Genomic DNA, 20,952 nt, shown 5'->3' with positions numbered 1-20,952 from the left:
TTTACTATTGTTCTGTTAAAATGATGCAGAAGAAATGTAATGCATAACTATTATGTGGGCCCCAAGTGGGGTTTGTATGTCAGCCTGTGGGAGCAGAAACTTGATAAATGCAAGCAAAAGGTCTGCTTAGCTCCTTTGGAATGATTGGCCCTCTTTCTGCTTAAGCACTTTTTGAGGTTCCACGATTAAGGACCAGTGAGCTGCTACCTCCCAAAGTATTTTCAGGGTGAATAACGGTTCACCTGTTTCAGTGTGCAATTTAAAAATTAAAATAAAAAATTTTGGGTAATTGTCAACCTAATCTATTGAAAGAATTTGGAAACTATAGAAAATGTACACCAAAAACTCTAAGAGTAACACTACCTATTCAGTTAGTATTATCGTCTTTCAGATGTTTTTCTGTGTCATGTCTTGTCTTGCCTTGCCTCCCCGCTTCTTCTCCCTTCCCTTCCATTCCCTCCCCTCCCCTTTCCTCTCTCTCTCTCACTCTTGCTCTTTTCTTTTATACCTTATTTTCTTTTGATAGTACAACAAGAAATATTTCCCATATCACTAAATATTCTTGACTGACACCAGGGTTGTTGAGAGCTCAGACCCTGGAGCTAAGTGGTACTTGTGTTCTTGATATACCCTTTATTGGCCCTGTGACCTTGGGCACATTTTATAAAATGTCTCTGCTTCAGCCTCTACCTGACATCCCTCTTTTCTTATCTGTAGAGTGGGATAATAATAGTCAATACCTACCTCCTGGGGTTGTTTAGGGATTGAATGGCTTAAGATGTGTAAAGTGCTTAGAATAATATTTATCACATACTAGGCCCTCCGTTGGTAGCTGCTGTTAATATTATCATCATCATTAGTGTTATGTCATTCCACAGTATTGTTATTATTGATAGTATAGTGTTCGGTAATATGGATATATACCATAATTTATTTAAATGGGTTTCTTTGGTTAGATTGTTTCCATTTCCCCCTCTATTTTGCAAACAACCTACCAGTAAATATTTTTGTAGCTAGATTTTTTTTTGGGGGGGGTGTGGTGGTAATCCTTGATTATTTTCTAAGAATAATTTGTTTTAAGTTTATTTATTTATTTTGAGAGAGAAAGAGAGAGAATCCCAAGCAGGGTCCATGCCATCAGCACAGAGCCTGATGCAAGGCTCCATATCGCAACCATGAGATCACAACCTGAGCTGAAATCAAGTCAGATGTGGGTGTATTTTAAGTATTGATTGCATATTGCCAAATTTCCCTTTAGAATGATTATGCCAATGTATATTCCCATGAATTGTCTAAGAAAGTGTTCATTTCTTTGCACCCTTGTGCTACTTTGGGTATTATCATTAACACATATACCTTTGCTGTTTTAACGGGTAAAAAGTATAACCTTAGTGCTGTTTTAGTTAAATCTTCCCTCCGCCCAATATTTCTATGACCCTAACCTATAAAAAAGGTAAAGAAGAAATACTTCACTGAATTTCTGCAGGGAGAATTGATAGCAGTAGCTATGTTCCTCTATATGCTTGTTGGGTTTGTGTGTCCCATAGCACAGGCATATGCTGCAGCAGCTTATAACTGAGCCCTTTGCTCTCAGTTGAGGATCAGAAGGCTGAGCTGTGCTGATTCATTTAACTGCACATTATCATGATCTTGAGGAGGGCACTGCTCTGGCACTACATAAAACCAGTAAGCACTCATTTGTCCAATTACATTTTCTCTGTTGGAAGTACTCAGAATTGCTGACCAGTTGTTTCAGTATCAGATTTCTGTTCTCTCATGTGGACTACTCAGCCCCTACAGCATGTGAGATTTAGGAAAGTGCTTCTCTGAAAATGAACAATGTTACTTGGATTGTTCTGGGGAAATTACACAGCTGATCCTGGGATAGATAAATTGTGAGGTAGGTGTTATTTTTGACACCAACCTTTTATCAGCCTTGACTACAGTCCTCTTCTTCCTTTGCTATCTTTAATCATAGATATCTAGAATTTTCCTTACTAGGCTTCTGGCTGCAGAAGAACAAAAGGTGTTATATTTTTGGGAAGATGGAACACTTTAACTGAGGTCTATCCTGATGGGGCTTTGTCTCTAGACCTACATCATTGGAAACTCCTCATAGAGTATATGTGTGGTTTACTGTATTCACAGAACTATGTGTTTAGATCTGTAGGAAGAACTACAAGACGTCTTTCTGCTAAAACTATGTGAAAGATGTAATAGTCAAATTTTTTAAGTCTTAGGTATTGGCATATCCCAACAATCTCTACAGTTTTAGGGTGGGATAGTTTAGGGGTGATTATGATTTGCACTCATTTACATTTAGAGGTTGTCTGAAATTGAGCACCAGGAAGATCAGATCCATCTACTCTGACCCTAAATGTGTGGGGTATTTTTGAAGTCTGTCCATATTCAAGTGGAGATCAAAGAAGTCCAACTGAAAAGAACTCTGGAGTGACAGTGACAACTGGGGATTGAACCAAAGTGCTTTTCAAAAGGGCTATTTTGAAGATTATGATTCTGATTTTGGAGAAACTGTGGTGATTGGCAGTGCAAAGAATCACATGTAAAATTCTTTAATTAAAAATTTATTGACCTAAGGGGCGTTCAGGAATCTACTCCTGAAATCATTGTTGCACTACATGCTAACTTGGGTGTAAAGTAAAAAAAAAAAAAAAAAAAAAAAAAATCATTGTCTACTAAAGTCTGAGGCCTGTGTTTTGTTAGGCTTGCTTTCTGGAGATTTAGGATTTGATTTTAGTGGACCATGTTTCCAAGTTTCTTTGTATGCCTTATGATCTTTTGTTGAAACTTGGGCATTTGATAAAACACCCACATCACCTCTTTGCAGACTGGCTCCATGCAAAGAAAAGTCTTCCCCTTCAGCCTAGCATGAAGGCCTTTATTGGGCATGGGTCTTCCCTGCGTCTGTGGGTGTGCTTTGTTCCCAATCCCCCTGTAAAAATGTCTGCTTTTTAAATGTATTAATTTCTATAAGAGTTTCACAAGTCCATATCCTAGACCATTTGACCACCTTCGCATTGACAGACTTCACTGTTCTTGTTTTTTAAAAGATTTAATTTTTTTAAAGTAATCTCTACACCTAACGTGAGGCTTGAGCTCACAACCCCAAGATCGAGTCGCGTGCTCCCCCGACTGAACCAGCCACATACCCCAATACAATCCCATTGTTATTTATGGTTTGTGGTCATCTTTAGCAGTACAATTCATTCTACCTCTCTCTTTTTGACCACAGATGTCATCCTGGTAATCTTTGGCAAGAAGGCACTGGCAAAACCGTGATGTAAATTTTTGGAATTAAGAATAATGATAAATTTAATAAAATTTAATAAAAAATAAAATTGGAGGAAAAAATATTTGAACTTGTATGCACATTATGATCCTCAGAATGTATAATTATGACAAAATTACAAGTTGACTTGAAAATCCACAATTGCAATGGGACGTTTTAATATATCCCATCAGGAAATGGATAAGATAATATTTGTTAATATCTAACAGTTAATAAAACATTTTAAGGAACATGTACAGAAAAAAATTATTACCTAAAAAAACACTTTAATTTCTTTCTAATTGAAGTATAATTGCCATAGTGTTACATTAGTTTCAGGTGTATAACATAGCCATTCCATAGTTCTGTACATTACTCAGTGCTCCTCACAATGAGTATGGTAACTATACAACATTGTTACATTATTGACTGTATTCTCTATGTTGTACTTTTCATGTCTATGACTTATTTATATTTTCTAACTGGAAGTTTTTACCTCTTAATTCCCTTCATCTATTTGCCTATCTCCCCCCATCCCTGTGCCCCTTCTTCTGTATATGAGAGTAAATTTGTTTTTTTTTTAATTTGTTTGTTTTTTTTTATATCCCAGATGTAAGTGAAATCATATGGTGTTTGACTTTATCTATCTGACTTCACTTAGCAAAATATCTTATAGGTCCATCTATGTTACCACAAATGGCAAGATATCATTCTTTTTATGGCTGAGTAATGTTCCATGTATATAACACTTTTTTTTTTGAAGTTGCAGTATAGCTAACATACAGTGCTATATTAGTTTCAAGAGTGTAATATAGTGATTCAACAGTTCTGTACATCACCCAGTGTTCATCATGACAAGTGCACTGTTTAATCCCCATAACCTTTTTTTACCCATCCCCCACCATCTGTCCTGTGGTAACCATCAGTTTGTTCTCTATAGCTAAGAGTCTGTTTCTTGGTTTGTTTTTCTCTTTATCCCTTTGCTTGCTTGCTTGCTTATTTATTTATTTATTTATTTATTTATTTATTTATTTATTTTTGGTTTGTTTCTTAAATTCCACATATGAGTGAAATTATATGGTAATTTTTTTCTCTAAGTAACTTATTTCTGTTAGCATTATACTCTCTAGCTCTATCCTTAATTGTTGCAAATGGCAAGGTTTTGTTCTTCGTGTGTGATAAACGTAGGTGTGTGCATATTTATTTTCAAATTAGTATTTTCATTCTGTTTGGGTAAACATCCAGAAGAGGAATTACTGGATCATATGGTAGTTCTGTTTTTAATTTTTTGAGGAACTTTCATACTATTTTCCAAAATGGTTGCACCAATTTACATTCCACTAACAGTGCACGAGGGTTCCTTTTCTCCACATCCTTGCCAGCAGTTGTTATTTCCTGTCTTTTTGATTCTAGCCATTGTGACTGGTATGAGGTGGTATCTAATTGTGGTTTTGATTTCTGTTTCCTGGATGATTAGTGATGTTGAGCATCTTTGCATGTTTCTATTGGCCATCTGTGCGTCTTTGGAAAAATGTCTTTTCCGGTCTTCTGCCCATTTTTAAATCAGATTATTTGTTTTTTTGATGTTGAGTTATATAAGTTCTATATTTTGGATAGTATAACCTTATTGGATATATCATATGCAGATATTTTCTCCCATTCACTGTGTTGTCTTTTTGTTTTGTTGAGGGGGTTTTTGTTTTTGTTTGGTTTGGTTTGTTTTGATTTGGTTTGTTTGTTTGCTATACAAAATCTCTTTATTTTAGTGTAGTCCCAGGAGCTTATTTTTACTTTTGTTTGCCTTGCCTGAGGAGACATATCCATAAATATGTTGTTTAGGGTAATGTCCAAGAGATTATAGCCTATGTTTTCTTTTGGGAGTTTTAAGATTTTGGGTCTCAACTGACTAAGCTACCCAGGTGCCCCGGACCATTGTGTTTTCATTTTCATTTGTCTTCATGTATTTTTTTTTTAATTTCTTCTTTGATTTCTTCATTGATCCATTGATTATTTAGTTGCACATGTTTTTGTTTATTTCAGGTTTTTTGTTTTTTTGTTTGCTTTTGATAACTGATTTCTACTTTTACACTGTTGTGATTGGAAAAGATGCTTGATATGATTTCAGTCTTCTTAAATTTACTGAGTCTTGTTTTGTGGCCTAAGATGTGATCTATGCTGGAGACTGTTCCATGTACATTTGAAAAGAATGTGTGTTCTGCTGTATTTGAATGAAATATTCTGTACATATTTATTACGTCCATCTAACCTTGTTGATTTTCTGTCTGGATGACTTCTCCATTGATGTAAGTGGGGTGTTAAAGTCTCCTATTATGATTGTATTACCGTCAGTTTCTCCCTTTATACCTGTTGATATTTGCTTTATGTAAATTAAATATATGTATTTTTAAAGTTTTTACGTACTTACTTGTGTGAGAGAGAGAGAGAATGAGCAGGGAGGGGCAGAGAGAGAGGGGAACAGAGAATCTGAAGCAGGCTCTGTGCTGACAGCATAGAGCCTGATGTGGGGCTAGAACTCACAAACCATGGGATCATGACCTGAGCAAGGTCCAATGCTTATTCAACTGGGCCACCCAAATGCCCCTGAAATTAAATATTTTTAATGGATGCTCGTTTATTTATAGGTCTTGGTATTATGTTTCCTCTTTTTTCTTCCTTTTCCCTTTTGCCCTATACAATGTCTGAATATTTTTTTTCTTGATTTTCAGTATTAACATATTTGGAGATGGTTGTAGAACTTCTCTCTACATAACAGCCAAGCTATATGTGTTTCTCTGTCCATCCCCAAGAAAGAGAGGATCAGATTCTCCAGATGTGGGAAGGGATCCACAAAGTGTGGTCAATATTATAATTGTTTTGAATCATTTTTGTCAACATGTTTAGTTTATGTTTCAACTTAAGATTTTATTTAAAAGAACACTCAGGTTTTTTATTTATTAAAATGGATCTTGGGTTTAAAAAGGTAAACATCTCTTACTTAAAACTGTGACTGTGATATTTTTTTTGAAGTTATAGAAACACTGTTACCTTTTACCAAAGAGTTTTCCCCAAATTGAAGAATGATGTGGTACCCTTAGTAGGAGATATGCTGTATTTGATCTGAACTAATTTTTGCAGTTTATGTGAAAATATACTTATGCCATTCACTATTAATCCTTTTGCCTTAGATAAAATACCCAGGAGCTGATATGGATATCACTCTATCTGCTCCCTCATTTTGCCGTCAGATCAGTCCAGGGGAGTTTGAATACCAGAGAGCATACGGCTCTCAGGAACCTCTGGCAGCCTTGCTGGAAGAAGTCATAACAGATGCCAAACTCTCCAGCAAAGAGAAGAAGAAAAAACTGAAGCAGGTAAAAGAAGAATATTCTTTAGAAGTCATTTCTTCTTCTGCCTGCTGTTCTTATATTTTTTCTTTTTATTCTCTGTTTTACTAAGTTTCACATAAATCTCATCTTCTATGACATAGCAGTTTTGAAAGTATATTACTCAATTTATACATTCCGGCAGTCTCATTGTTTTACACAATTGTGGTCTGTTTTCCACGTCTTTATTTTCCAGTGTAGATATTTTACCATTGTTGAACTCTTCATTTGTGGAGCTCTTCTCTATTATTTGTCCTTTGTTTTGGTATGTGGCTTGATGTGTTAGTGGAGTAATTACTTTAAATTCAGAGAAACTATCAAATGAGGACAGGTTCCTTTTGATTTTTTTTTTTTGAAAGGCAAATTATACTGAATTTGCAAATAGAAAATGTGTAAAACTGGAAAGGCTTTGGTTTTAGATCACCAGTATCAAATTGTTTTTTTTGCCTCGGGCAGCACTAAAAGTTTTTAGTTCCTGCTAGGAACAAGGTTTAGGGTTTCATTGAGTAGTGTTTAACTCACACTAGATTTACTTCAACCATTCTTAAAGTATTGATTCCAGATTAAGTGAATTGTTTTTATTTTTGAAGTCTGACTCCTGCAAGCTTGATCCCTGATCACATCATGCATATAGGATTATACACAGATCACCAGAGTTCTAGACTCCCAATCGTATTTTTCTCAGTAATTTTGGAGAAGAGTTCAGTGTTGAGGATGAAGGAAAAGCATATTGCTTCTCTTTAAGCTTTTCATAAAGTCATATATACTGGAATGTTTTCCCTTCCATTTGAGCAGAAGCAGGTGGGACTGAGTTGGAGAAGCTGGGAGATCGTGAAATGTAGTTGGGCCAAAATTTTCTTTAACTGTGTAGAACATAAGTTATTTTCAAGTCAGGATTACTTGTGAATATTTTTAAAGTGAAGTCTATTTATAGTTAGCACTGGGGGAAATTTTAAGAAATAAGACCAAAATGAGAAGTGTATTTGAAGCTTTGATCAAATTTAAATTGAATTAGATCTATAGCAAGTGGAATCAAATGATCTTACCAAAAGAAATGGATTTGTGTTGGAGTGAATTTGATTACGATTAGTTGTCTTGTTATTCTCTTTTCTGATAGAGAACAATAAACACTGAAACAAAACAAAAACAGCTTGTATGGAATCAGATCAGAAAGTCTTTAATTTTAAAATTAGATCTCCTAATTTTATTGGCCCTTATGTGGGTTTTTTTTGACTCATCTTGAATCTTTTTTTTTTTTTTTTTTTTTTTTTTTAGTTTCAAAAATCCTATCCTGAAGTCTACCAAGAACGATTTCCTACACCAGAAAGTGAAGCACTTCTGTTTCCTGAAAAACCGAAACCGAAACCACAGCTCCTGATGTGGGCACTAAAAAACCCTTTCCAACCATTTCAAAGAACTAGAAGTTTTCGGATGTAGTACTTACATTGCTCTTAGAGATCTCTGTTGCTGTTGCCTCGAGCAAATTGGTGGTTATAGGAGGATTATGGCGATGGAAGAAAGAAGAGCAGAAAATAGAGGCTACGGAAAACATAAAGTTACCGGACTTCCTAAAATGTTGAGCCATTATCAGTATTTTTGTAAAACCCAATGCTATTTTTAAAGTGTACAAGTCAGTTAAAAGTTGAGACAAATGTATAGTGGTATGGTTAATATGCGTGTCTGTAATTGTTACAAAATTTGTGGGTAGTTTTATTTTTTTATTTGTTATCTTTCATGGTGTTAATAAAATAATTGTACATTTCAGTTACTGATGTCTTTGTTATAACCAAGTTTTAAAAATAGTGTATGTACTTGAATAAGAGAGACACTGGGTACTGCTACTGTGATGCTCTTGACTTCACAGCTTAATAGTTGTGACTTCTCTTTGTGTAAAATTTGGTTTTCATTGTTGTACAGAGAGTCTTAAGGCTCCATATTATGACTGTGTCTTTTATTGCAGATTCGTTGGATGTTATGACAGCTTTAACTAAAGCTGGTTCTTTTAGAACATATATTAACTGGTGTTCACCTATATGTGGGGTTGATTTTCATTTGCCTGCAGTGGTATAATTTCAGTCTTGGCTGGAGATGGAAAATTGAACTGAGTAATCTTTTTGGGTCCCCTTGTTCCTGTGATTGTGAGTCAGGCCTTTGTTGTTTCGTGAAAAGCACAAATAGGTTAAGTAAAACAAGACTACTTCCTTTGTATTTCTCCCACCTTCCTCGTCCTTTGGAAAGTAAATGGAATGTAAATAAATACTGGTTTTTGTTTTTTTATGCTCTGTGGTGTTTCTTTTTTGGTATTTATTTAGTTCAGTTAGAAAACATCTTCAGATGCTGAAGTTCATCATCTTGGCCAGTGTCCTCACATCATTCATTTATTTCTATGATAAAATGAGTGATGTTTAGGCTTTTTATGAGCCTTCAGGAGCCTTTGTCCGTTGTGGCTAAGTGATAGGATATCTCTTGAGATTAGAGTACATAAAGACCCAGTTTGCTTTGCCCTTTTGCAAATAATGGTACACTTAGAGTATGGAGCATCTGGAAGCCTTCTTCTGTAAGTAATTACCCTAAATTTTAAGAGTAACAGTCACTAGTTGGCTTTGGACTGGATTTCCTTGCCTTTGCCCTCTGGCCCTGTTCTTTTGTTGCAGAATGCCTCCTACATGTGACTCAGATTTTGTTTACTTACAAGTGGATAAAAGTATTCCTCTTGGTTTGGATACCACTTTTCCCTCCGAATAGGTAAAGGAATGGGAGATTTTTAGTATTTCAGGATTTGTTTTCAGATCTTAGAATGATGTTTAGAGCAAAGAATAAGTCTACTTCTGCTTTCTTTGCGCTCCGGTAAACCTTCCCATTGACAGTGTCTAGGAGTTCTTTTGGCTTAATGTCCTCACCAAAACTTGCTATTGTCAGAGTTTGAATTGTTGTCAATGTGGTGGGTGTATAATGGTATCTCATTATGGTTTTACTTTGTGTTATGGATATGGTTTAGCCAAAGACTTCTACTGTATATGTTTTTTTTACTTTTTCCATTTTTACTCAGATTTTAGTATCAGCCTGTCAGGCTTTACACATGTGCGCACACACACACACACACACACACACACACACCTCTGAGATTTTGATTTGGATTGTATTGAATTTATAAATCAATTTGGAGATAATTGCTATATTTACAATATTAAGTCTTCCAGTGGATGAACATAGTTTATCTTTCCATTTATTTAGAATAAATGAGAAAAAAAATCTCTGCGAAGGTTTGCAAATCGTTAGATGTGTTCCTAGGTATTTGATACTTTTAAAAAATATGTTAGTATTAAAAATTTCAAGTATATGCAAAAGTAAATAGTATCCATCCCTAACTTCACTAGTTATTATTGAACTGAAAAATACCTCTTGTTTGATCCTATTATGAAGGGGGCTATTTTTAAAATTTCCACTTTCAGCTTCTTGCTTATATATAGTATAAAACTGATTTTTGTGTACTGATATTTGTATCCAAACTCCCTGCTAGGCTTTCCTGTTTTTTTTAATGTGTATTTATTTTTGAGAGAGAGAGGAAGGCATAGAGAGAGAGGGAGACACAAAATCTGAAGCAGGTTCCAGGCTCTGAGCTGTCAGCACAGAGCCTGATGTGAGGCTTGAACTCAAGAAACGTGAGATCACGATTTGAGCTGAAGTTGGACTCAACTGACTGAGCCACCCAGGTGCCCCTAGTCTTTTCTATTCTAAACATCTAGTGTGATTTTTTTTTTTTTATTTCCTACATATTCACTACATAATAAGCAAACAATGACAGTTTTTGTTTTTCATTTCTGCAGTCTATGGCATTTAAAATGTCCCCAGTGACCCCTGCCTGTTGGTATTTGTGTAATCTTTCCTTGAATGTTAAGTTGGGTGTAGTGACACATTTGTAACAAATAGAATATGACAAAAGTGATAGGATATCTCTTGAGATTAGAGTACATAAAGACCCAGTTTCCATCTTGCTTGCCCTCCCTCTCTCTTTCCCAGGCCTGCTCTGAGGGGAAAGCCAGCTGACCTGCGTGAGCTGCCCTATGGAGAGGCCCCTCAGGCCAGGAACTCCTGTCTCTGCCTTCTAGTGAGCAAGGACGTGCGGCCTGCCAACAGCTGTGTGAGCAATCTTGGAAGTGGCTGTTCTGAAGCCTGCCAGCAGTCACGTGAGTGATCCTGCAAGCACACTCTCTCTTAAACCTTGAGGTGAAGGCAGCCTTAGCTGACGCTTTGACTGAAGCCTGAGGTCCTGAGTCAGAGGACTCAGCTTCATTGTGCCTGGATTCCAGACCCACAGAAACAGTGAGATAATAAATATTTGGGTTTTCCAGTCACTTAATCTGGGGCTAATTTGTTATGAAGTGATAGATACAATACACCTTCCAATTCGTTTTCCCTCCTTTTCTCCCTCCCTCCCTCCATCCCTCCTTTCTTCCTTCCCTCCTTCATTTTTTAGTATTATAAACTGTCACTCTTTATGTTTAGCAATGTACTTGTTTGCAGTCTTTCCATATTATATTTTAGTTGTGTCCCTTATAACCATCATATAGATTATTTTTTAAGATGCCAACTTGACAATTTTTGTTTCTAGTCAAAATTTTGTAACAAATTATATTTAATAAAATTCTATATTTGTGTATAAACATTTATTGATGTTTTACACCTCTTTGTCTCTACTTTCTTGACTTTTTTTGAATCTTACACCTAATTTCATGTTTTCTTCTAATTTGAAACTCAATATTCTGTTTCTAATTTTCTTATTGGGTCCCTAGAAATTACATTTTACATACTAATTTATCAAAGTTTAAAGTCAGTAAATACCTTTTACCCTCCACGGAGGCTGTTCAGGGACCTTAAAGCACTAACAACACCCTCCCAAATGAGGTATTATTCTTCTGATATATTTTAACTTTATTAGTTTTAAACCTCATACTATATTGTTTTTATATATAGTATTTGTTTATTAGACTTACCCATGTTTTACCACATTTCTCCTTAGAGTACCTTCTTCAGAACTTAGTATTTGCTGGTTTTTGTCTTTTTCATTTTGCCCTCATTCCTTTTTTAAATAAATAACTTTATTGAGATGTAATTCACATGTCATGTAATTAACCCTTTTAAAGTGTATAATTCAGTGGTTTTTAGTATTTTACGTTTTATGTTTTTCTTATATCAAAACTTGCCATTTTAATCATTTTTAAGCGTACAATTCTGTATAAAGAATGCCTTCATTCTTTACAAATATTTCTGCTGCTTACAGAATTCTAGGTTGAAGGTTTTTGTATCTCAGTACGTTTTAGTCATTCATTTGTTAGCTGGCTTCCATTGTTACTGATGAGAAGTCTGTTGACACTCTTTATAGATAGTGTGTCATGTTTTGGCAGCTGCTGTTTATGATTTTCTCTTTATCTTTGGTGGTCTGCAGTTTACAATGACATTTCTGGTTTATATAATGTACTCTTTCAGTGATTATTCTGATTGGTTATTTGTGGGGCTTCTTAAATAAGAGGATCAAGGTCTTTTACTCTCTTAAATATTCCCTTTCTCACAATCTCTCCTCTGCTTTTGATTCTTTAAACATATTTTAGATCTTTTCATACTATTCTCTGTTTCTTAATCTCTCATGTACCTTCCATATTTTTGCCTTTCTGTGCTGCATTCTGGATAATTTCTTTACTCTTTCTTCCATTCCAGCACATTTCTCTTCAGGTGTGTTTAGTCTACTATTAAGTTCTTGTATTTGCTACTTTCGAATTTATATCCAGTTTACAGCTCAGGAAACAAGACTCAGTAAGGTTGGGTAACTGCCCTAAGATCACCCATCTTGTGAACAGCATAGTAAGCGGTCATGACCAGCTGTGACTGCATTGTCCAGGCTCCTGACTCCGATGTCTTATTGTCTCCCATTGAGCATTGTTTCATGGTTTTTATGAGCACCGTTTGATATTTGTGTATAAGCTCAGACATTATTTTTTTGGCCTATGCTTTGTAAAACTTAAGAACTCAAATTTCTTTTTTATTGGCAGTGTTTTCAGTGGCCTAACCTACCTTGCCAAATTCATTTCCACTCTTTTTCTGGTCACTTTCTATGAATATCTACTAAAGATTTTTCACTGAATTTCCTACATATCCCTATAAAAAAAATTGCAACAGTGATGAAACTAGAGTGTTTTGTAGAAGCTCTCTGGTGCAGTCATGTATCGGCTTTGTAGGTATGCCTTTTAAGGTATTGTGATAGGCAGGATGAGTAGAAAATGTCACAGGGATTATCATTGATCTGAGAGACTGCGATCAGGAATTTATCAAACGAGTGTTCCATACAGAAAATTTGGGGGTTCTAAGGCACATTTCAAGATTGAGTATATCCCATGTAATGGAATTCAGCCATTCTTCATTCTCATTTCTCATACATCATTGTGTTCCTGCATCTACCTTCAGGGAAGTCATATTTGGGCTCTAGCAAATGCAGCAGATGTATCAGTCATGACTTAGCATTTGTGTCCTCCAGGAGCTCTGTTTGGATTCCCACAGCCAGAAGAGCGTTTCTATACATTTTTATAGGAAATGTAACTTAAAAAGAGCCAGTATTTGTGAACTGTTAATGTATAAGAATAGGTAACTGAATATTTCTATGTTTAGAAGAGCACAAAATCTTTTCGCATGATTAAGAAAGGAATCAATTAAAATGCCTCTTTACTATACGGGGTGGCTGAATCTTTAACATCTTTCCTTTTGCCTTGAAGAACAAAAACGGACATTAAACATTAAAGTCCTGGAGTAATTTACTAAAACCAATATTGTTACTAAATAAATATTTATTTACGAAATAATTATTATTTACTACAATCAGTAGCAAAAGGCAATTCAACTGTATGTCTCTCCATCATTATAGCATTGGCCCAAATTTGAAGTGTTTACTTCAAAATGGAGCATTGGAAATTCTAATTTTGTGGCATTTGGAATCATTTTGCACTTGCATTTTCTTGCCTAAGACAACATAATCTGCAAAAAAGTATACTACCTTGAATCATTACATGTTGGGTCTCCCAGGCGAACAAATTACTGTAAAACAAACTATGATTATTAGGACTTAAAGAAAATATTTGCTCCTGGGTATGCAAGTAATTTGTAAGTTGGGATCTGGTACAGCATTAATAAACAGAGAATTTGCTTCTTTTTATCAACTTGAAAATGCATTTGTTAGTTAATTTTGTAGAAGAAATATACTCCCTGGGATAACTGGAGGGTATATTCACTAATTTAAGAATATAATGAGTAACTTTTCGTGGATTTTTTTGTGTTTTAGTGTCTGTATAACCTCAGTGTTTCAACTTTCCATTTGAGGAAATGAAATGGGAACAACAATGAGATAATAAGGTACTAGCCCATTAAAAAATGAAATTTGTTGCTTGTTCAGTGTAGGTTTGTGTTGCTCTGTAAGTTTCATAATTCAGTGAATCTAAGATTTAGTTAAAAAACTATAGTTTTTGCAAATTCCATCTTGGAGAATTGTTAAGTGAATTTGCCTCAAATGTTTGCCTCATTTGAGGACCTAGAATAAATTCTATTTCCCATAAAACATACCTGTCTCAAAGCAAAAAATAATATATGTGTTTGGCTGGGTGTATTCATTATATAATATCTCTGTTGGGCCTCTTCTGTCAAAACCGAGAACAGATTCCAGATACTTTTCTAGAGCATATAACAGAAGGTGTTCTCCCCTTTTCCAGCCTCCACAAATTTTCCTTATAGCTGCCAGCCTCTCTCTCATAGTAATAACAAGGTAGTCTTCTTGAGCATTCTAGTAAAACAAAGAAAACACCAGAGGACTGAAGATTATTTTGTTTTCATAAGAACTAGGAAACTATAATTGATATTTAAAATAGAAGTACTTTTAATCAGTGTAGGGTTATCTGACATGGGAATGAAGAGGTCTTTTGCTCACTGTTTGCAACTAAGAACTTGTGCCCTTTGGAAGACTCTTTGCAACAAACATTTTAGTGATAATTTACTAAAGTAGCAGAACAATTTCCTGTGAAAAACAGTTATGTTAGGATAAAATGCAATCTGTGATTTTAAGAGCCTTTGATTCCAGTTTATTTCTATTTCTATATATATATATATATAAGTATTTATATTTTTAAAAAATCAGGTGTGTTTTAGACTCAGTTATTAAAAAAAGCAAAATCATACCATGCGAACGATGTTTTGAAGATTAGAATCATGTGGCTGAAAGTTTCTTCACATGAGATCTTAAAACAGACCGTAATACAGGCATAGAGGACATAACAGCAGAAATGAGCCTTTTTATCTACTGATTCTGCCTTTTTTTTTTTTTAAATCAAACCTGGGATTTTGCCCATATGCAAGTTTGTCTTAAAGATTCCAATCTTATTTAAAAAAGAAAAAAAAGCTTTCTGATACTTAGAAAAAATTTAAAACTTTTCTAAATGGCATGTAGAGGGTGGTAAAATCTGATTGGATAATACTCCTTTCACTGTTTACCTCTTAATAATTACCTGAAGCAATAATTAACATTTGAAACATACACTGACATCATTTGTAAATTTCTTTGAACTTTCTACTCATCCAAATGCCAAGTATGATTAACCACCATTATTGGTTAAAGACCATAAAGGCTTTGATTTCAGAAAGTTCCTCACTCTTCTCTTCACAGAGAATGGAATTCACTGATCTATTAAAAGCTGTTGGAGGTGTCTGGTTTAGGAAGACTCTTCACAAGTCCTGACCATCCATTGAGGACAGATGGACCCAGTGGGAACAGTCTTGTGTTGGTAATGATTGTACCATAAAGGAAAAGCTAGGGATTTTATTTAAAAGTTATGTATATTTTACATAATTTGTAATCCATTAGTTGTGGAAAGAAGAAACTTAAAAACTGATAATCTTTATTGTAACATAAGTAACTATGGGTACTGTTTTGACTCCTGTATCACCATATTTTTCTCCAAAACCTCACAGGGCTCTATTGCTTGCTAAACACTCTCCAAAAGTGGGCTATCTACATGGTGAGAATACACAGTTATCTCAATGCAGCAGCAGATAATTTGGGTTAAATGTCAGATTACTAGATTTTAAAGTGAAAAAAATTGTCTACAAAATTGAGTTTGAGAAAAAAAAAACAACAGAGGTAGGATAATTTTGTGCAAGTCGGCTGTCTTTTCTACAACGTGGGAGTAACTGCCGGCTCTCTTTCCTTAGAATAAATCTTGGTTACCTCTTATTCCTCAGACTCATTTTTCATCTCTTTACCAAGCACCTTATAATAAGTGCAGAAGTAGAATCTGAGATAAAACATGTGTTTGCAAACGATGCTTTTGGAGTTGACGACACCAACCTACTGCAAGGAGTCCAATAAGCGTAGCCCAGAAAACACCTTAGAGGTCACTGAGAAGATTACGTGACTTTACCAGAGATATACAGGCGAGTGGAGAGAACACTGTGAGCAGTGGCAGTGGTACCAGGGCATAGCTGGGGGAGACTTTCATCTCCCGCACCTGAAAGAAACAGAACTAAGGAAATGGTATATTTGCTGTGCAAATGTCAACCTTAAGGCAAGACTCTTAGTCCCTTCTTTCTATCTGAATTGTTACCGAAAGGTCCTTCCCACTAGAATTTGTAGCACCAATCTTGGTTAGTGAGTGACACTAACTTGAGTGAATCACAGCCTCTCTGGGCTTTGGTTTCCTCAGTAAACTGAAGGGATTGGATTTCAGAGGTCACAAACTCCAATGTCTTCTGGGGACAGGAAGATAGTAGAGGTTGTGAGTAGTGGAAGGGCCAGTAGAAGATGGAACATTCAAGTCCTGCGCCAAAGTATTTGAAACAAAAACAAAATGCCAAATGCCAGTGTTGGCCAAAAAAATAATATGGGCAGAGATGACAAAATTTGCATTCGGTGAGTTGTGAGGTCTCTTCTGGTTCTGGTGTTTCGTGATTTTTTTTTTAACCTTTTCCCACACTTGGCCCCTTATTGCTTTATGCTTATTTTCCTATTTCTGTCTCTTGAGCTCTTCTGCTTTTGTTTTGAGTAAAACACATGTCAGCACACTCAGTTCTATATGAAAATAGAAGAAAGCCTGTCAGGGTAAGTTTAAAGTGAATGCTAATGCATCATGAATCGCCTTTTTCCAAAAGAAATTTTATCTTCATCCTTAGGCTTGTTAGAATGTGCCTAACCTGGGGCATCTGGGTAGCTCAGTCAGTTGAGCATCTGACTTCACCTTAGGACGTGTTCTCGTGGTTTGTGAGTTCGAGCCCTGCGTCGGGCTCTGTGCTGACAGCTTGGAGCCTGGAGCAAACTTTGGATTCTGCATCTCCCTCTCTCTCTGCTCCTCCCTGCTCACACTCTGTATTTCTCTCCTTCAACAATAAGAAAAAATAAAAAAATAAAAACATTAAAAAAAAAAAAAAAAGAATGTGCCTAACTTAACTTGAACTGCTGCTGTTTGTCTCTGTTTAGATGATTAGGCTGGTTGGTTTAATCCCCAATAGCTACCAGAACATTTTTCTTCATCAGTGTCAATACTTGTGTTATATGTTTGCACCTGTCATCACAGTTGTTGATAAAATATTCACAAATTTTCAGTACTCATTGTGCCAACCGAAATTGCCAGAGCCAGCCTTCAGTCTCTGTGCATGTTTATTTTCGCTAACAGGTGGCTTTTATGTTATTATTACCTACATTGTCTTGTTGGTTAGACCAAAAAACAAACAAACAACAAGAACAAAAAACAAAAACCAAACAAAAAAAACCCCCAGTACTTTTCATTTCTGGAGACCTTGGTGCAGTGATTTCACCTGCACCAAACTCTTTTCAAATCCCAGCGGGCAAACAGATGCAGATGAGGAGGCAGGTTCAGAGAAGTGCTCAGACACTAATGCAGAACTTCAGGTGTGCTCTTCTCTTTGATGATCCAATACTCTTGCATTTTACCACACTAATCCTGTTGCTGTCAGGTGAGGTATGTGGGCTTGATCCAAGCAGATCTCCGAAAGAGGGCACTTCTGGGGGGTTTCCCTCTATCCTCCATGTGTGCCCCTTCATTTTGGGTTCTTTTCTCTTCACCCCCACCCCCCCATGTCAGCCATGCTCATGTATGTACTGAGCATTGGTGTTTATATGAGACTCCATTTACGAGCTGTCAGAAGGGCCCAATGTCTGCATGGTGCTGCCCTCTCACTTCAGGGTCTCCACTATCATGCCGACCTTTGCCCTCAGCATAACTAATCCAGGCTGCACTTCGTTTCTTCAGAAAGACTATTAGCTATCCAAATAATTAGAGCTGTTGCAGTTATTCTTTGTTTTGTTTTGGTTTGGTTTTTAGACCCTTAATATGCAGACCCTCAGCAATGATGCAGGAAGAAAGGTCTAACTCTGAAGGCATGTAGCAGTGAGGAAAATGCACATGCCTCCTCGTAACTGTAGGTGATGACCTTGGAGCCACAGAGCCCCGTAGCGTGCAGGGACACAGAGAAGAGAAAGGCAATTTTTCCAGGGCAGTTGGAGGCATAGGGAAGATGTCCCTGAGGAGCTAATATTTAAGCTGAGCCCTGAAAAACATGTCCACCAGGACGAAGGCAGGGCAAAAAGACATTTCCTAGGTGGGTCTGGTGCAAAATAAGGCGCTAGTGGCAGTCAGAAGTCATTTGTCATTCCATGTTGTCAGTATAATACTAGTATTTTAATAAAGAGTCTTAAATGACTTTATCTAAAGGAGTGGTTGATAAGGGGATCTCATGACCTGTGGTAGAGCAGGCAGGGAATTATTTTGAGGAGCTTTACCGCATCTCTCAAGTAACATCTCCAAGGTGACTTCCTCTTCTACTTTATTCCGGCCCAGTACATCCAGACACCGTGCTCTCTGGACTTTGCTTTGGAATCCTGCTTAGGCTGGGGCTTCATCATGGTTTCTCTTTCCAAGTTTTCACAAGGCATGCCTGTGTTCATTTATACTGGTGTATTTACGAAGGTTGCAAAAAATCATTGGTATTGATGAACCTTCCTTGTGCTTTATTTAAAAGAGTGATCCTTTTATTTGCCCGTTTTCTATTTTACCCTCAACAGCCTGATATATTCCATGCCTCTGGGTCTGTACTGTTCCGTTTCATAACATTTAATGAATGTTAGAACTGGCTCCACAAATGCATCGCCTTAATCTTGTTGCCTGCAGTGAGATGCTTTTAATATTTTCTCCACATGCGAACTCCGTGTTTTCCTTTAGCTTTTCTTTCATTTCCATGTAGTTAATTCCCTTCGACTGCAGGGAGTCTGGATATTTATAGATTTCTTCCTTTCACTCTTCAATAATATTCTTTTTACATTCAGTGAACACATCCATCACAATAAATGGTCCTTTCCCCATATGTATTGACTTGCATTTATATAAACCAGACTCCCTTTTCATATCATTATTAACATTCCTGGCAATTTTCAGTAGCTTGGCCACATGGGTAATAGAGTGAGCACGGAGCTTCAAGTTGTCCTGTTAGATCAAATGACTCATGTCATAATGCCTAGTTTCAAATTTTATCATTAAGTCAAAACCAAAGTTATGTAGTTTTTTTTTTAATTGACTCAATATAAAATAAGAGTATTAAATAAGCATCTCTAAATTATTCCTCATTTCATTAAAATGTTCTTGACTTGATAGCCTTTTTATGTGTGGAAAGATGTGAATATTCCCATTACCAGGGTTGAATATTTTAAAAATCAAAAGCCCAATTTTATAAACTTTTATAGCCCTCGTAGATATAAGCAGGGCATTGAGTTAGAAGCAGTTAACATTGGTCATACTTAGATGCTATGCCTTTCTGTAGTTCAGTTTTTTTTAATGGAGTATAGTATAGTATAGTTTGAAAACTCATTTGGATGCTTCATTTATATACTAATGTAAGGAAACTCTTTTCCCATCACTATGCATGTTATCAGTTTGTAGCCGGTAAGGAAGGATGTAATCAGCAGGACTTGTATTGCTGTTCTTTAGGCAAAAAGATGTATCTAGAGATCATCAAACGCCTTACAGCTTGTGCAGTTGTCTCAGAGGACATCTTTCAGAGGGACATCTGGGTGGCTCAATTGATGGAATGTCTGTCTGACTTTGGCTCCGGTCGTGATCTCATGGTTCGTGAGTTTGAGCCCCACATCGAGGTGTGTGTGGCAGTGCAGAGCCTGCTTGGGATTCTCTCTCTCCCTCTCTTTCTGCGCCTCCCCCATTCGTACTCTTTCTCTCTCTCTCTCTCAAAATAAATACACTTAAAAAAAGAAAGAAAGAAAGGAAGGAAGGAAGAAAGAAGAAAGAAAGAAAGAAAGAAAGAAAGAAAGAAAGAAAGAAAGAAAAGAAAGAAAAAGAAAGAAAGAAAGAAAGAAAGAAAGAAAGAAAGAAAGAAAGAAAGAGAAAACATCTTTCAGAGTAGCCCTGGGTGCTTTCGCAGACCTTGCAAACCTCCTGAACCAGCCATTCCACGGGAAGACAGAGTCCCGTGCTTTCCTATGATGATTTTGACCGCTCAGCAGCTTTTCCAGGAAGAAGTGGCATTTCCATGATTCTACTTTGTTATATTCCTTTTCATTTTTTAATTGCATTTTGGAAGACCTTAAATACCTGTTTCAAAACCCTGCATCCTTGTTACATTTTTCTGTAGTATTCTGTGTGTTATAGAAATGGTGAAAATTGGGGCGCCTGGGTGGCGCAGTCGGTTAAGCGTCCGACTTCAGCCAGGTCACGATCTCGCGGTCTGGGAGTTTGAGCCCCGCGTCAGGCTCTGGGCTGATGGCTCAGAGCCTGGAGCCTGTTTCCGATTCTGTGTCTCCCTCTCTCTCTGCCCCTCCCCCGTTCATGCTCTGTCTCTCTCTGTCCCAAAGATAAAAATAAACATTGAAAAAAAAAATTTTAAAAAAAATGGTGAAAATATTTTTGATTATTCTAGTTCTTATTTCATTTTTTTTTTATTTTGGTAGCAATCTTTTTTTGTATCTCTAACATAACTGAAAGTGATCAGTTAATTTTTGTTTTTAAGATTCATTCATCTCTGCTACCATATTTTATTCCACCTAAGACATTTTTTTCTCCACATTTTAACATCTCTGAAACTCGGATGCATCTCTCAGTTGGTGGTGAGTCATTGTTTAATTGGCAGCATCTAAAAATTTTTTTAGTGGTGGAAAAATTAATGGTGTCCCAGATTTTATAAAATGTGGCATTTTATTTCTATCTCCTTTCTAAGCCACTTTATTAA

General features: G+C 36.3%; 1 protein-coding gene and 1 non-coding gene across 3 annotated transcripts in view; both read left to right on the top strand.

Annotated features, from left to right (window-relative positions):
- Nucleotides 1–8,949, top strand: part of DEPDC1B (DEP domain containing 1B) — an 84,609-nt gene extending 75,660 nt beyond the window's left edge. For both annotated transcript variants that reach the window (XM_043590869.1, XM_043590879.1), the window contains 2 exons: nucleotides 6,475–6,660; nucleotides 7,948–8,949. In XM_043590869.1, the coding sequence (XP_043446804.1) occupies nucleotides 6,475–6,660; nucleotides 7,948–8,109 (348 nt within the window). In that variant the 3' untranslated portion in view covers nucleotides 8,110–8,949. The remainder of the gene's footprint in view (nucleotides 1–6,474; nucleotides 6,661–7,947) is intronic.
- On the top strand, nucleotides 2,059–2,189 carry LOC122496799. The gene has a single exon (XR_006300948.1). It is a non-coding gene; the product is annotated as a small nucleolar RNA SNORA18 (small nucleolar RNA).
- Nucleotides 8,950–20,952: the final 12,003 nt, after the last annotated feature.

This window comes from Prionailurus bengalensis, chromosome A1 (genome assembly GCF_016509475.1).
Source record: "Prionailurus bengalensis isolate Pbe53 chromosome A1, Fcat_Pben_1.1_paternal_pri, whole genome shotgun sequence".
Taxonomy (NCBI): Eukaryota; Metazoa; Chordata; class Mammalia; order Carnivora; family Felidae; genus Prionailurus; species Prionailurus bengalensis.
Note: the sequence above shows the minus strand (reverse complement) of the source record. Positions and strands in the feature narration are given on the sequence as shown.